The sequence below is a fragment of the Nelusetta ayraudi genome, unplaced genomic scaffold, assembly GCF_046127955.1.
Source record: "Nelusetta ayraudi isolate G7.1 ecotype Tasmania unplaced genomic scaffold, CSIRO-AGI_Nayr_v1 ptg000056l, whole genome shotgun sequence".
NCBI lineage: Eukaryota > Metazoa > Chordata > Actinopteri > Tetraodontiformes > Monacanthidae > Nelusetta > Nelusetta ayraudi.
In genome coordinates, this window is record NW_027466106.1 from 1,422,887 (window position 1) to 1,438,066 (window position 15,180).

Here is a 15,180-nt window from a genome sequence, read left to right on the forward strand (position 1 = left end):
TGTAGTTTTCTAATTTATCTGAGAAAAGGAACAAGCTTGATGAAACCCAGGGGAGTGAAACCTTATAGGAGGCCTAATAACAGCTTCAGAGGCCAGGAACTTAGTTGTTATGCATACTACTACTACTACTACTAATACTAGGATGTTTTACTGTTCAAGTACATGTAACTTGAACCGCAATTGGTCATAAGACCTGAATGTGCTGAGCTAAATGCACCAACCTGTAACAGGAAATTAGGTTATGATTTTTTTGAGCTGGATGAAATAATAAAATATGAAATGAAATAGGTAAACATTTGACACACTGTAGATAGCTGCGTGATTCGTACGTCTATTAACACAACAAAGAACTGCAGGGACGGAACAAGTCAATGAAATGCATCTGTTTAGGTACACAGGCCATCTGGTGAGAGCATGTTTGTAATGAGAGCTGGGACACTGAGGGGCAAACAATGCTCATAACACTTAACTAAATTAAAGGCAATATTGCCTCCGCCACAAATTCGAGACAGCACATAAAAAAATTAGCGTACACCAAAGGGAAATACGACAATATTAGTGGTGTTAACCATGACAAATTCCTCAAGGCTTTTGTTTTCTTAGGCGTTAATTGAGTTCACATTGACTCCCATGGATGTATTGATGGTTGACTTAATAACACAACTCGGCACTTTGTAGCATTGTTTTACTACGTTGATCAGTGCTGAACAACGTCTCAAGATGTTCTGCCACCAGGGAGCCGAGTTTACGTCAACAAACAACATCATATCGAATAAAAAGTATAACAAAACTTTACTTTTCTTATCTGGCTTCAATGTCCACAGAGCGGATTTTCTGGGGGTAAAGGTCCCTGTGATCTCACATCAAAATCTTTTAAACATGATTCATCTTGGACAACCTCCCACTCCTCCCCTGCCATTAAATAATGACAAAGTGTGTCAAACAAATGGAAACGGTACAATGATGATGAAATAAGTACGACAGCGTGTTTAACAAAGCAGCTGCAACAAGACAGTAAAGAGGCAAAAGGGGGAATCAATAGTAGCTTTTCACATAATTACTCAAGTAATTGACCTATAATTTGCAATATTCCAGTAAGCTCCATATTTTCTTTAGATAATGGCCTGTCAGGCACGTGCACCAAAACAAATGGTCTCTCTCTTTTTTTTTTTTAGACATAATCCCATTACGCAGGAGTAATCAGTTAAGCAACTCCCCATGGAAAAAAAACTTAATTTAATTTTCCAGCCACAAATTTTAATTGCCTCATCAAGAAATAAAAAACTGATTTCATTTGTATTAATGAAAATAATATTTTCTTCTTTGTTAAAATCCATTTGTTTTACTTAGTGGCTCAGAACTGACTCTAACATACAGTGCACCAAAAAAGCATTTAAACAATCTTTTTCTGAAGTACAACCTGAGGTATATAAGCTTCCGTTTGATTGTTTCAGCAGCATTAAACCATGCAATGAGTTACTCTCTCACAACGTGCACGCTCCACACGACAGCATTTCAAAAATTATGTTTACGTCACTTTTCATTGTTTAATCCACTCTCACCTAGAACAAAACCAGTGCCAATTGGGAATTTTGGCATTGACTGCCACCTGCAGGTAGACGTGTGAAATTACAACAGTAAACAAGGCTTTCAGAAGAAACGTGCTACCAATGCACCACCAATGTAAGAAAATTACCACTATGGAAGGTATGAATGTAATTAGCTGCATTTACATACAAAATATAATACTGAAACTATGATTTCCCAACTGTTGATCTGCGTGCAGACTCACCTCTAACTTTCCTTTTTTATGACCTCCTCTGGGTCACCTCAAATTCCCCCCCCAAAAAGAAAAAAGAAACGAGAAAAAGAATTACACATATCTCAACGTGAACATCCACGAAAGAATGACAGACGCACTTCCCAAAATCGCGTGAACCTGAGAAAAGGGTGACACACGTGACTTTTAACTCCGAATTCTAGTAACACGCCTAAAGTGTTCAACTTCAAAGTACAAACGCGCTAATGACTCCGAATCAAGGAGGCAAATTTCCCTCCTTTGATTAAAAATAAAATAAAAAACTAAATATAATCCGAAAGCACGATTTAACCATTCGTTAGCCAGGAAATTCCAGCTTCGGCGTTACTCTGGAATTCCATGTTTTAGCTCATTTCAACACTGGCAAACATCTCTGACGAATTTTTCTGATTTGCTTCATTTCGGTAAAGCAAAACGCCGGTTGGCCAGCGAGGCACACCAGAGGGGGGTTTTCGAACAAAAGCGCAGTCTCCGCCCGACTCGCTCGCAAGCAGACACCCTGGTGTACTCAATCAAACGCATCCCAAAGCCTGGCGCTTTGAGTCTGAGCCAATCAGGCTCAAGATAAACACAATATTGCGTCAGGGGTTATTGTGGTAGCTGGAGACTCCAGCTGTTTATACAGATTTCGCCACCATTTCGCTTACATCTCGGTGCGTTTAAACCGCGGGACAAGAGTGGGCCTGGCAAAAACCGAACCACTAGAAAGATGTCGATGTACAGGGACGACACGCTGGACGACGGGTTGCAAGGTAAAAAAAAAACAAAAACACATCAACTACGAATCTTGTAGCTAAGCAGCGGCGATGCTAGCAGTAACGTATGGCGCTAACCTCAGCCAACCTTTGTGAATGGCCGAGTTCATCAATTGACCACTTCGATCAAAGGGAACGTGAACGCGCCATTTCTTATTTTCAGGAGAAGTGCAATTCGAGGACATCGAATGGTGCCACTGATTAAATGTTTCCTATTTGCAATGTTGCGCAATTGCAATACCCCTCGATCAACAAAAACAAAAAACAAAAAACAAAAACAAAAACAAAAAAACAATTCAGGCCAAAGCACCGCCAGCATATGTAGGCCAGCCAGTGGCTGCGAGTTGCATACGAAGCGCTTGTGAGCACTGTGTTTTGATTCACAGATTCCTGGGTCGAGCTCAACTTCAGTGGCCAGAGCTCCCAAAGAAACAGCCCGCTGGGAAGTCGGGAGCACATCCCCCATTCCATCCAGGAGGGCGACTTGGAGAGAATGTTGCTGGAGGCCCAGCACGAGTCGGGCAGGTCGAGCTCCAAAGGGAGTTCTCAGTGTAACAGGTATGTTAAGGTTCGGCAAATGGCCTCAGGCGGTGCCCGAACTCACCCACTACTGCTCCCTGTATGGTCGACACGCCATTTGAGAGCGTTGGCATTGCAGCCATGATGTATTCACGTGATCAACAGTGATCAACAAGTTTTTCTTGTCTGCTTCGATGTTGCTTTTCAACTTCCGTAAAAGACAAACTAGTCTTGATCTTTGGCTGGATGTTAATGGTAATGTTGTGTAAATAAACCTAGATTTTAGTGAGTTGTATGGGTTTTTTTTGTGAGATGAGATGGATTTTATTCTTTTGTTTGTTCCGCAGCCCACTCAGATCACAGACTCCCCTCATCGTGATAAAAGGCTCAGACACAACTAGCTCCCAGGTGTGTTTGTTGTGATTTGTTTTTGTGTGTGTGTATATATATATATATATATATATATATATATATATATATATATATACATATATATATATATATATATATACATATATATATATATATATATATACATATATATATATATATATATATATATATATATATATATATATATATATATATATGTGTGTATATATATATATATATAAAATTGCGAAAGCAGTGGATTTAATTCTGACAATGTTTTTCTAACCATAACACCTTCTTTTTTTTTTTAGTCTGATGACGATTTCCAAGAACGGAGAATTGAAGTGGAGAACCTGATGAAAAAAAATTCCGACTGGATCTGGGACTGGTCGAGCCGACCTGAGAACAGTCCACCAAAGTATGTTATCAGCTTTGACCAAAAAGCCTTTCCCCTTCTATTTTAGTGCATTTGTTTACTTAAGAGTTTAATCATTTACGTAAGTCTAACAAATACAAGAATTGATATTGATTTGATAATGGATCTGACCCTGTTTTTCAGCCATTTTGAAATAAATATAGAGGCAAGAGGTTAAACAAAACATTATATAATAAAACTCAACAGCACATTTTGAGTGGAATTTAAAGAAATATCTGCGCAGATGAATGTGTCTGCATAACACTGGACCAGAGCTCATCGATTTTAATGAATTCCAAGCTGAAATATTAATGTGCTCCTCTGCAGGGAGTTGCTGCTGAAGCACCCTAAGCGGTCGCCCTCGCTGAGCATCAGGAACACCAGTGTCATGAAGAAGGGAGGCATTCTGTCCGCTGACTTCCTAAAGCTGTTTCTGCCCTCCTTAATCCTTTCCCACATAGTCGCCATCGGCCTCGGGTAAGCAGCATTGTACAAACACAACCGCACAGCACAAATACATGGAAGAAAGCAGGCCACCTGACTTCATGCTATATATATATATGTATATATATATATATATTCCTACATGTCTGACATTTTTAAAATCTGCACTGTATTTGTAAATAACCACACATTTAAGTATGGAACGATTCAATAACTGTTAAGACCCACAGGCAGCATATAGACCTTTTATGGCTGCAAGGGAGCATGCATAATTTAGCAGTAGCATGCTACAGGTCGCTGCTAAATGACCTGCCAATCAATTAAAAGAGCAAAAGGCTCCAGCCTTTGTTTATGCGTGAGTGTAGCTCAGTTTCTTCACATCTGCTTTTGGAGCTAAGGGGAAATTTCTGCAAGCCCGAATGACGAAGCAAAATAGCAGATGATTAGAAAACTGCATTAAAAAAAGCTTTGTGTTCTGACTTCACATTAGCAATAGGACACATCATGATAATGTGCATTTTGTTCTGGTGTCATCCTATTGTAAAAAAACAAAATCTATTTATTTCACTTAGGATCTACATTGGGAAGCGTTTCACCCCCCACACCTACTAAATGGGATGTTTGTGTGTGTCGACACTCGCCTTGATGTGACTCATCCTGGGACGCCTTAAAAAAGGGACCTTTCCAAACTTGAGGGAGACTTGGCAGCGCGACGTGGTCAAGTTCGACTAAACGGCTCCTCACCCCCCCCACCCCCAGTGTCTCTGGCACCGGCAGACTGGAGTTGAGGATCACTCATTGCTGCTGGTTCATGACATATGACACATGAACGCAACAGTGAGCAATCCTGTGCTCCCTGCTGTGGTCCAGGTTTTGGCCTGGGAATCACTGTCCGGCTGCTTCCTGCTCCTTGAATCTGCATGTCAGGGAACCGAAAAAAAAAAAGAAAACACTGCTCATCATTGCCTTTTTCCTTTTTTGCAATGCAAAAATCACTCATTTTATCATGTTATATGATCATTCAGGTACCTTTTTTATGTTTGAGAGATCATCAGCCAAGTGCTCAAGTGATTGCACACATTGATCTGTTTGTGCTTTTTGAAATCATAAGAGAGAAAAAAAATCTTCACATTTATGGTCCTTGTTTATCTTGAAATGAAAGTAGAAATAAAGAGAGGAGATAAAAAAAACCAAAAAAACATATGGCCCGGGTCATCTGTGGGGGAACACGGCTACAACAGGAAGAGGAACACATGCAGATGAACACAATTAAAATTTTATTGAACTTTGGTCAAAATAATAAACAAGTGAATACATTGCCACCATGTTAGGAATCAATGGACAAAGACAATGCATTTATGTGTTTTTGTTTTCTTAAAATGTCATCAGTATACGTCTTGTGTGATCAACCATCATTTCTGCATTCACGACGACGGAGAGAAGATCCACATTTGCAACACGTGGTTCAAATTTTTTTCGGGTGACATCCCTATCCGATGAATAAGGGCACAAATGTATGAGGCCTGTCTGAATTCTTCCTACTTGGTACATGATTCAGAGGCACTCTTTATCACATAAACTGTATGGTGTGCAATTTTCCTCTGTGTTTTTCATAGACGGCCACGTATAGCAGCAGTATATGAGGACATAACTCTATAAAATAGGATTTACAAATAATGCACATGAGGTTTGTAAAACGTTTGGGGGCATAACTTGTAGCTGTCACTTAAAGAACGAGAAGAAGAAGAAGAAGTAGTTATTAAGGCTGCAGATTCCCTTTGTCCCGGGGCCTGTCTTGTGCCATGTAGTTCCCAGCCTGCATCCTTAAAACGTGATCGAAAACTAGAAATTAATTTCTCGACACAAACACGCGATCGGTCGTCGCCAACAGTGGTAGCCCCAATTCAAACAGCGTTTTTCCATAACAACTTTTGCTCGAGATCTGCTCAAAGACAGTGGTGTGACTTGGACATTTTTCCACCTCTCTACAACATAAAAACATGCAAAGAAATAAACATGTTTTAATACATAATTCTAAATTTAAAAACACATCTGTAGTTTTAGTTTTCTTTTTATTATGTGGATGACAAAGGTGTACTTGAGTAGATACAGTCAGTGAATGTATGTCACCGTATTGACTGGAGGGAGGGGTAAAGTAAGAGGAGGGAGTGCGGCGGAGTAAAGAAAGCAGTCCACTTTTTCAAATTCATGGCCTCTTCCACCAGCGGATTGGCCTGAATACTCGGCCAAACGGGGGGGTGGGGGTGGGAATGTTACAGTTAGGGTTTATTGGCCATTGATCCGTGCTTCGGTGGGCCCCGAACCTTTTGAGATGATGTAACAACCGTGACAAGACGTCATTCTCAAGGCTTCCGGAAAAGTTCTGTCGTTAAATCGTGACGATGAAGGCTTAAAATGTCAACACAAACACCGACGTTCAAGAGTTTGACCTCTAGGGAGTGCCTTTCCGTCAATTAGACCCGAATTGGGCTTTCTGGGTCGGGATGGGGGGGCATGTTGATTGCCCTGGTGCCGAAGGCAAAAAACAACCTAAGCTCAGACTCAAAATAAAACAGGCCTATGGATCAACCTCCTGTGGCAAAAAAAAAGTAGACACGTGCTTTCAAATTCTTCACCAGGAGGACAACGAGGCTGTTTTCTTCTTATACAGATAGACAAGTAGTAGGCTTAACTACACAGGTACGGTAAAAGCCCTATCCTCTGGAGCCCCGGAGATCTTCTAGTTGATTTTGTCCTGGAAAATGTACAAGTTGTTAGTGGCTGCCACGGCTATCACGTTTTCTTTGGGGTGCCAGGCAGTGTGGAGGATCTTCTTGTTGAAGTCCAGGCTGTCTACGCTGATCTCGTCCTTCTTCCTCTTGCCGCCGGTCGACACCTTGCGCGGCTTGAGCGTGGCCCGCGGTTTGCTGCTCTCCCGGGACGCCTCCAGCGTGATGTCCCGCCGGGTGTTGCGGTCGAACATTCTGAAGAAGTTGTTGTAGGAGCCCGTCATGATGGCACTGGCGGAGGAGATGGATGGAGACAGGCGGTGCTTCAGATTGCAGATATTACAAAAAAACGTGGCAGGTCAGATCAAGCAAGAGGAGTCTCACCTGTCACTGCCATTCCAGCAGCACTCAAACTTGTCAAAGATGCAGTCATTTTCATACAAGGAGCAGAGTTTACTGCGGAGATATTCGTGGACCTGGAAGAAAACATTTTCTCACGTCATCTCGCTGCCACGTGTGATACACTGAGGACACGACGGGAGCGTGACTGTTTTGTTAGCAAACATCAAGTACGTGATATTGCAATTTGAGAGTGTCCGTCCTTGTGTTTCTTCCATACAGGTTTATTCCCCTGTAAATTACCCGCAAGGCTACGCTATCGCTAGAATCAAATAGTGTCTGTTCAGTTATTTGTTGTTCGCCGACGCAGGGGGCGCAGAAGGCCAGCGGTTCAGAAGGCAGGAAGGGCACGTTTGCAAACACAAACATGAGCTTACGGTCAGTAAACGACTAGCGTGTGATGATGTCACTTACTACTCTACACATGACACCACTGGTTCACAAACAGAAAGCTGATAGGCGGACTTTTCTGCTATTTTAAATGACTAAAGAAGGTAAAGAGAGGTAAGAAGCGCAGGCTGGGCCACAGTCAGGCTGACACTATAAATAAGTGGAAAATTCACATTATTCCATTTGTGAACCAGACAACTCAAAACTTTACTCATAAATTATATTTTGTTTGACATATTTACAGATTCCTCAAACTCCTCAACAACCACCACCACCACCAACAAAAATTAGCAATCAAAAAAAGCCTGGAGGAAAACCAGATGATGACGTAATAGGAAGCCAGTGTAAAATTAAACTACACTAGAACACAGTCATGGGCCGCTTGCCAGTTTCAGAGTGCACTGCGGTTTCCAAAAGTCAGTTTCAAAAACCACTGATATTTTCCGTTACACCCCACCAGTGGTATGAGCTCCCGCAGAGATTGCAAGAGTCCCTGAGGTCGTGCAAGGAATGAAGTGGCACTATTATTATTTTCTTTGTTTTAAGTTTCATAAAAGTTACGTGCATGGATTTTTTTTTTTTTTTTTTAAACCAAGATGTTTCAAAGTAAAACGTCAAGCGTTATTTTTACGTCGCATTAACTTGACAGCAACATATTCTCCAATAAACCGTCAATCATGCCTAGGTGAAAACAACTGTGTGTTTCAAACACCGCTGCGTCATGTGTCATTATGTGTGTTTCTGCACCTGATACGTCTCCACTGGCCGGTTCTCCATATTGAGGTCCCAGACTTTGACGGAGAGGTAGTCACGAGTCATCATGTAGCGTCCGCTGTGACTGAACTTCACATCTGAGATGGAGGAGATGATCTCAGAGAAGAAAGACCTGCTGCTTGGATCCTCCGGCTCCTCAAAGACTAAAAGGGAAACAAACAACAAATCAGAACTCAGAACTACCGAAATAGACTTGATTTTTTTCAACATATGTATGACAACTGCAGGTTAATTTGGCTTAATCCGTTACACTGAAAGCTCAGGTTAAAACTAAATTATATATTGCAGGGTACAAAATTTTCTTTTTAGATTAGAAAAAAAAGCACAAATATTGACAGTACTCTATATAAATATTGAATTACTCATTTTTTAAAAATAACCTAAAAAAAAAAAAAAAATTATAGTAATGAACAATTAAAGTAACTAAATGGTAACTTACACTTTGAATGCCTATCGCATAGTGCTGCTGCTCGCATGTCACACAGGCGGATGGTGCCTTTGCTACTGCTGTACACAAATACATTGCATTGATGTGGATGGCACTCAGCAGCTGTGATTACTTCCGTCAATTCCTCCATGTTGGCGGGCTTGATGTCTACAATATCTGGAAAACAATGCGTTAAGGAAGCCGGCACTTTTGTTTTGTCATGGCGTGCAGACTACTGGCGGGGGAGCAGCATAGTTTGAATCAGTTGTGCGATGATCAAGAAAAGGATACTAAAACTTCTGTCTGTGATTTCCAAGTGCCATAGATTTATTCTTAGGTCATCTGCAGAGAGGTACGTTTCATGATCACTATTTACAGAAATGGAATTAATGTGATAGGTGTGCGCATTTGCAAAGATCCTCCTTGGGCTCGCTTCTACCATGAGATCCATTGGCATGAGCACTGGTACCTGCAACGCATAACGTGCACGTCAGTGCTCAGGACAAATACAAAATGCAAACTTTTCAACAAAACAAAACAACAATCCAACACGCTGCCCAACGTACCCGTAAAGAAGTGAGTCTAAAAGGCTCTCTGAGTCGTCCATCTTCATCTTTTAGGTTGTAGCCCTCTGCTCGTTTATCTCTTTCACTTATTTTCCATAATTTGATAGTTTTATCTGACAACAACAAGCAACCACAAGGTGACGTTGACAGAGGAGCATCAGTCTGACAAGGATCTAGGCAAATACTGGGTCAGGTGTCTTGGGGCTTACCGTTCGTTGAAAGTAGAAAGTGAGCAGCGTTTTGTTGGGGTAGCCATCTTATTTTGTTAATTTTTTCCTCGATTTCTAAACTTTTCAAATAGTCGAATTCTGGCTCGTGACTCTGAAAAGTGCTATATACGTTGTATTCCCCACGCAGGTGTGGACGATTCTTAGACTGAAAGCAAACAAAGGATAACATATCAATGATCACAGTCCTTCAAGTAAAAACAACAACAACAACAATTCAGAGAGTCTTACCTCTTGTTCATGTTGAAATATCACTACTCTGCCTCCTTTATCCCCAGTGGCAAGCAATTCTCCAGAATAGTTGAACTCAACCGTTGAAATAATGTCAGCTAAGAATACACATGAAATCCATTAATGCACAGTTGGGAGTCACTTGGTAGCTTTCACTAGCACACAGTGGTACTGATGACAGGTATGAATGAGGCAGCTACAACGTGCGGCTACAACCGGAGCAACGTGTCATTCATTCCTGAACGAGCCTGCCTGCACACCGACGAGCACCACAAACCGCACACTCGTTCATGGACGTGAATGAATGAAAACACGAATGATGTCACGCGGCAATTTATGGACGCAGCACATTGACGTCACGGATACGGTCGCTCCCCTTTAATAGCCCAGCTAGCATACAGCCAGCTAACGACATAGAGCAATTTCAAAAAAAGGTGGAAAGGACGTTAGTGTGGCTAGAGCATAAATGGAGGCGCGTCGACCGCAACGGCCGGCTTGCGAGAAAGGACACTGGGTCGTATTAATATCGTGCATTACAAAAAGAAAGCCAACCCACAGCATCACCATCAGAGAGCCCCTTGGTAGCAGCCCAGCATTTTAGCCTAGCCGCTCAGGCTAACGTTAGCCACATACCTTCCGCAACATCTTCATCTATCGCCCCTTTTACTTGAGAGAAACACCACTGAAAATCATTTCCTCCTGCAACTCCTGCGAAAAGAACACAGCGTTAGTTCGCGGCGGATACACGTCCGCCTCCGGGGAGGCAAAAATGACCTGACAGTGACATAGTTTGACAACTAGCAACTTAGCTCGCCAGGCGCTAACGGTGGCCAGCTAACTTGCACATTCAGGCCATCACCACACAACCAAGTGAGGTGGGTCCCTTTCCTCCCTTCAAAAGTGGCTTACCCGCCATTGCTTCATGTAGCAGCTGTGGCTGTACACGGCTTCCAAAACCTGATCAAACAATGCGGCTTGCTCGGAGAAACGGATAGCATCCACAATCAGTGTGAGACTCGCTTCCAGATCTGTCAAGACCACGGAAATTGTCCGTGATTTTTTTTTTCCGACCAAAATGGCGCACAGTACATGGAGAAATGACGTCATGCACGCATGCCACATCCTGGCTCCATCCATCCATCCGTCCACCTCGAGCATCAGCTGCACAAGACGTGCATTTTGACTGAATTTGTGTATGCGTTCAAGTCCACGTAAGTATCTTGAAATATTTAACGCCCCATTTGGAATTGACGTGTTCACTGAAAGGTTTGACAAATTAAATTCCCACACACATATCCCGGGTGTAAGTGATATATGACAAGATCAACGATAAAGAAAGTAACATCAAACAAACAAAAGCCAGCGTGCAGTAACATTCTTTCACTATCTTGTTTTAATTTACTTGACTTGAGCTGAATTCCGTATTAACAACAATTCTTTGTTCGGATTTACCCCTCATTAAAATTAATTATGCGCAAAATCAACGTTACAAATGCAAATGCATTAAATGTCTGGATTTTGGTCATTTCAGCTCTCAACTGTGTCCCTACTTAAAATTGTCACCCCCTTCAAGTGACCACGCTTCCGTTGTAAGGTCCGTGGGCGACATCTTGTGGGAGAATTCACGAATTGCTCATTTATTTATTTATAAAATGATGTGCCCTTTGCCCTGTACTTATGGTAATGTGTTTTTCCAGCATAAAGCCTCTGGTGTACAAGAGTGACTTCGACACAAAGTAAAATAGGACACTATCTACAGATAATATACAGATAATATAAACCATCGAGCAACATTTTTTCACAAACTTGAATTTTATTTTATTTTTGGTCAAAACAAAGCCTCACTTTAGGATAGTTTTTTTTGTATTCATTTAATTTAAACAGTTGACATCAGGGAACAAACTTTTCAATTCAGCCCAAGAGTTGTCTTAAGTTTTCGATGTGTCTTATGTCTGTGTGTATATATGTGTGTGTGTGTGTAAGTGCATGTGTGTTTGCACATGCACTTACACAATGCAGAATATGCATACAAAAATAGATGTTTTAGCTGAGGTAGTCTGTGTTTGGTTTTATGCTTATTCCTCTGCAAACAGCGCTCTCTGTAGGATTGGCTTTGTCAAGAACTGGGAGGAGGAGGGTTGCCCACAGGGGTTGCTTGTACAAAAAGAAGTCATGCTGCAAAACAAAAAAAAAGGGGGCGAAATGCTGATGAAGTGTGTTAATACATAATATCTGGGACACATTAAAATAGAGTGAATAAAAATATTAGACTTCACCAAATAGTTCAGGAACACACATCTAATATATATTTTGCTGAAGAGGGAAATTAGATTCTTTGTTGTTGTTTTTTTTAACACACATTTTTCCTTACCTTAAAATAGCACATGAGCTAAAAGTTGGTTTTTAAACGTGCTTGCAGCAAAACTTTACAGGTTTAGCCTTTAGCTCCCCCCCCCCCCCCATATCTGCATACTGGCTTTAAATAACAATGGGAAAAAAAAAATAACTTTCAACCGTGGAAAACTAGGGCAGAGTCCTGCTGATTTTTCCTGAGCGCTGCTCAACTTCATAGTAAAATGACAAGAGCAGAAAAAAAAAGACAAAGCAAAGGCCTGGCCTGGACCACATCACTCCGAGACCTTGTCGCAGGTAACTCGTGCGCTCGGTATCCCTCTAGACACAAACGCAGCGTCCCCGCGGGGCAGGCGGCGAAGAGCACCGCCATGGTTTCATCCGCACATGTATACGGAGGCCCGACGCGTACGTGCAAGTTTCTGGCTCTTCGCATAAATAAAACAACACGCAAACAACCGTGAATCATAAAGACCTAACGAGGTGTTACAATCTGTGCAATCTTTGGTGCCAGTAAACATTTCCGAGATAATTATTCACAGCGCAGCGAACGATGTTCAACGCTTCACCGTTTCACGGGGAACATGGGCTGTTTAGATTCGAAATAGACGGTTCACACGAGTTCTGGTCGAGCCACAAACGCGAAGCCGACTTACACTGGAGGAGTCCCTGCAACTGGTCCTTGCAGAATCTTTCCAGCTCTTTTTCTTTTCTTTTCTTTTGTTTTTTTTTTTTTTTTACTGTGATTGCTACCACCCATGGCTAGAAATTTGCTCAATGAGGCTGCAGTGAGAGTGATTTAGTTGCGCCTACCCCCTCTCCATTGAATTCAATTGCCGTGCATATAAATTATAGATGGTGCCTTAATTAATCTTGCCTCATTTAAACCATAAGAAGCTGTCTGTCTGTCTGTGGGCTCCTTCACTGCGTAACATCTGACTCCACACCGCGCACCGTACATCCTAATTGTTGTGTACACGGAACCCACTACAGGTTCACTGTTGTTGCTGTGACTTGCATGCAATGCTGGCGTGTGTGTTTGTGTGTGTGTGTGTGTGTGTGTGTGTGTGTGTGTGTGTGTGTGTACGTGCGTGCGTGCGCGCGTGCTCGCTCGCTTCATCAGGTGTAAGGAGAGGTGTTGACTTTATTCCGAGCCTCCAGTAACACCACTGACTCTGATAGTTCCCCGTCCTCGTGGGAATTCATTATAAGACAGCTAGAGGCTGCTTGTGGATGGTTACTGTGCTGCCCGTATGTTAACTTGTCGCTATCGCACAAGGCAAACATGTGGTGCAGCTGCTTTCTCTGGCTGTGGGCAACCTGGAGAGATTGATTGGTGAGCCTTCTGTTTTATCCCAGGATCAGGGCCACATTCAGTAGACACGCTGCCTCCGGAGAAGCAGCCATTTTCCCCAGAAAATATGGCTCATTACCAGCGCAGACAAAATGAAGGTATATTGACTTTTTAACATCGCGCAACACACCTATTCCTGAGCCGCTTAAGAGCAAGCATTTGGCCACCCTGGAAACCTCCACTCCACTTTATTCTCCTGTAGCTCAACACAAATAAACAGCGCTGATTCTTTTCCTCTCGTTGTTCTTTTACCCCCTCATTGCGCTCTTTGGAGATCAAACACACTTACCGTCCTCATCCAGGCCAGTTTGAATGTACACACATGCGTCTAAACACACACACACGCACACACACACACACACACACACACACACATACACAGAATCTCTCCCTTCCCCCTACATTCGGTTCATCAGACAGTTTTTTTTTTCCTTCTTTTTTTTTTTTGTTAACACAAACCAATGGTCAGTGGATGTGTCTGCTCTGCTCAGGGGCATAAGAGCTGCCCAGACCCTCAGTCTTTAACTCTCTCTATTGCCCTTACACACACACACACACACACACGCGCACGCACACGCACACACACACACACACACACACACACACACACACACACACACACACACACACACGCGCGCGCACACACACACAAAGCAAAAAGACAAACACAATCAATTATTCAAGACTCTTGTTTTTTGGCCCCCGTATTTTTGTTTTGTTTTGTTTTTTTCTCCTCTCTTATTATTTTCTCTTCTGTTGTTTCTATAGCATCCTCTGGCAAGCCAGCAGCCAGGAGGCCCAATGAGTGAGATATGAGGCCTGATGACTTGAGGTCTGTGTACGTCTTTGTAATTTAGATGGCACAGTATAATTTGCATGCGGAGCCTCCAACATTGTCTCATTGTCTGAGGGAGATTATCCTTGCGGCTCTCCGCACGCCGAGGGCTTGTGAAAGACCTGGCTTGGAAGACAAACCTTTGTCTCCGTGTTTATTTCCCCTATGACTGGAACTTTTTTTTTCGCCCCCCTGATTTTTTTTTATTTTTTTATTTTTTTAATTCCCCCCCTCTGCGCGGTCATTACGTGTATTTAAAGCTCACATCCACGCACACGAGCGACCAACATAAACAAGAGGGGGTTCCTTTTACTTTTTTTTTTTCTCTCCCTAATTTCTTGCACAACCACTTGAGCCTCTTTCGCTACACGCGAACGATCACAGAGTCCGTCGCAGCCCTCACATGCGGCGACCGTCGCTCGTCAGTGTGCAAATGCGTGCACTAGATGGCACTATGGCACTTGTGATGCGGTGGCAGCGGCTGATTTCCATTTTGGGAGGCAGAGCGTGTGCGCCGCTGACACAAGTGATGATCACAAACTGCTCGTTTTCCCCGAGCTGATGTTCTTACT

General features: G+C 42.5%; 2 protein-coding genes across 2 annotated transcripts; one reads left to right on the forward strand and one right to left on the reverse strand.

Annotated features, from left to right (window-relative positions):
• The first annotated feature begins 2,317 nt into the window (after positions 1-2,317).
• Positions 2,318-5,523, forward strand: bnip4 (BCL2 interacting protein 4). The gene is made up of 6 exons (XM_076038239.1): positions 2,318-2,571; positions 2,961-3,132; positions 3,441-3,501; positions 3,777-3,883; positions 4,208-4,357; positions 4,897-5,523. Exons 1-6 carry the CDS (start codon positions 2,529-2,531, stop codon positions 4,934-4,936), a joined length of 573 nt encoding a protein of 190 aa, XP_075894354.1. The 5' UTR covers positions 2,318-2,528; the 3' UTR covers positions 4,937-5,523.
• Positions 5,524-5,588: 65 nt separating this feature from the next.
• LOC142896533 (serine/threonine-protein phosphatase 2A 55 kDa regulatory subunit B delta isoform) lies at positions 5,589-11,154 on the reverse strand. Its single transcript, XM_076038238.1, has 10 exons — positions 10,977-11,154; positions 10,701-10,775; positions 10,068-10,165; positions 9,819-9,984; positions 9,610-9,722; positions 9,335-9,512; positions 9,056-9,220; positions 8,590-8,759; positions 7,438-7,529; positions 5,589-7,344 (listed from the first exon to the last, which is right to left on the reverse strand). The coding sequence occupies exons 1-10, from the start codon at positions 10,981-10,983 to the stop codon at positions 7,065-7,067; spliced, it is 1,344 nt and encodes a 447-aa protein (XP_075894353.1). The 5' UTR covers positions 10,984-11,154; the 3' UTR covers positions 5,589-7,064.
• Between the last annotated feature and the right edge of the window lie 4,026 nt (positions 11,155-15,180).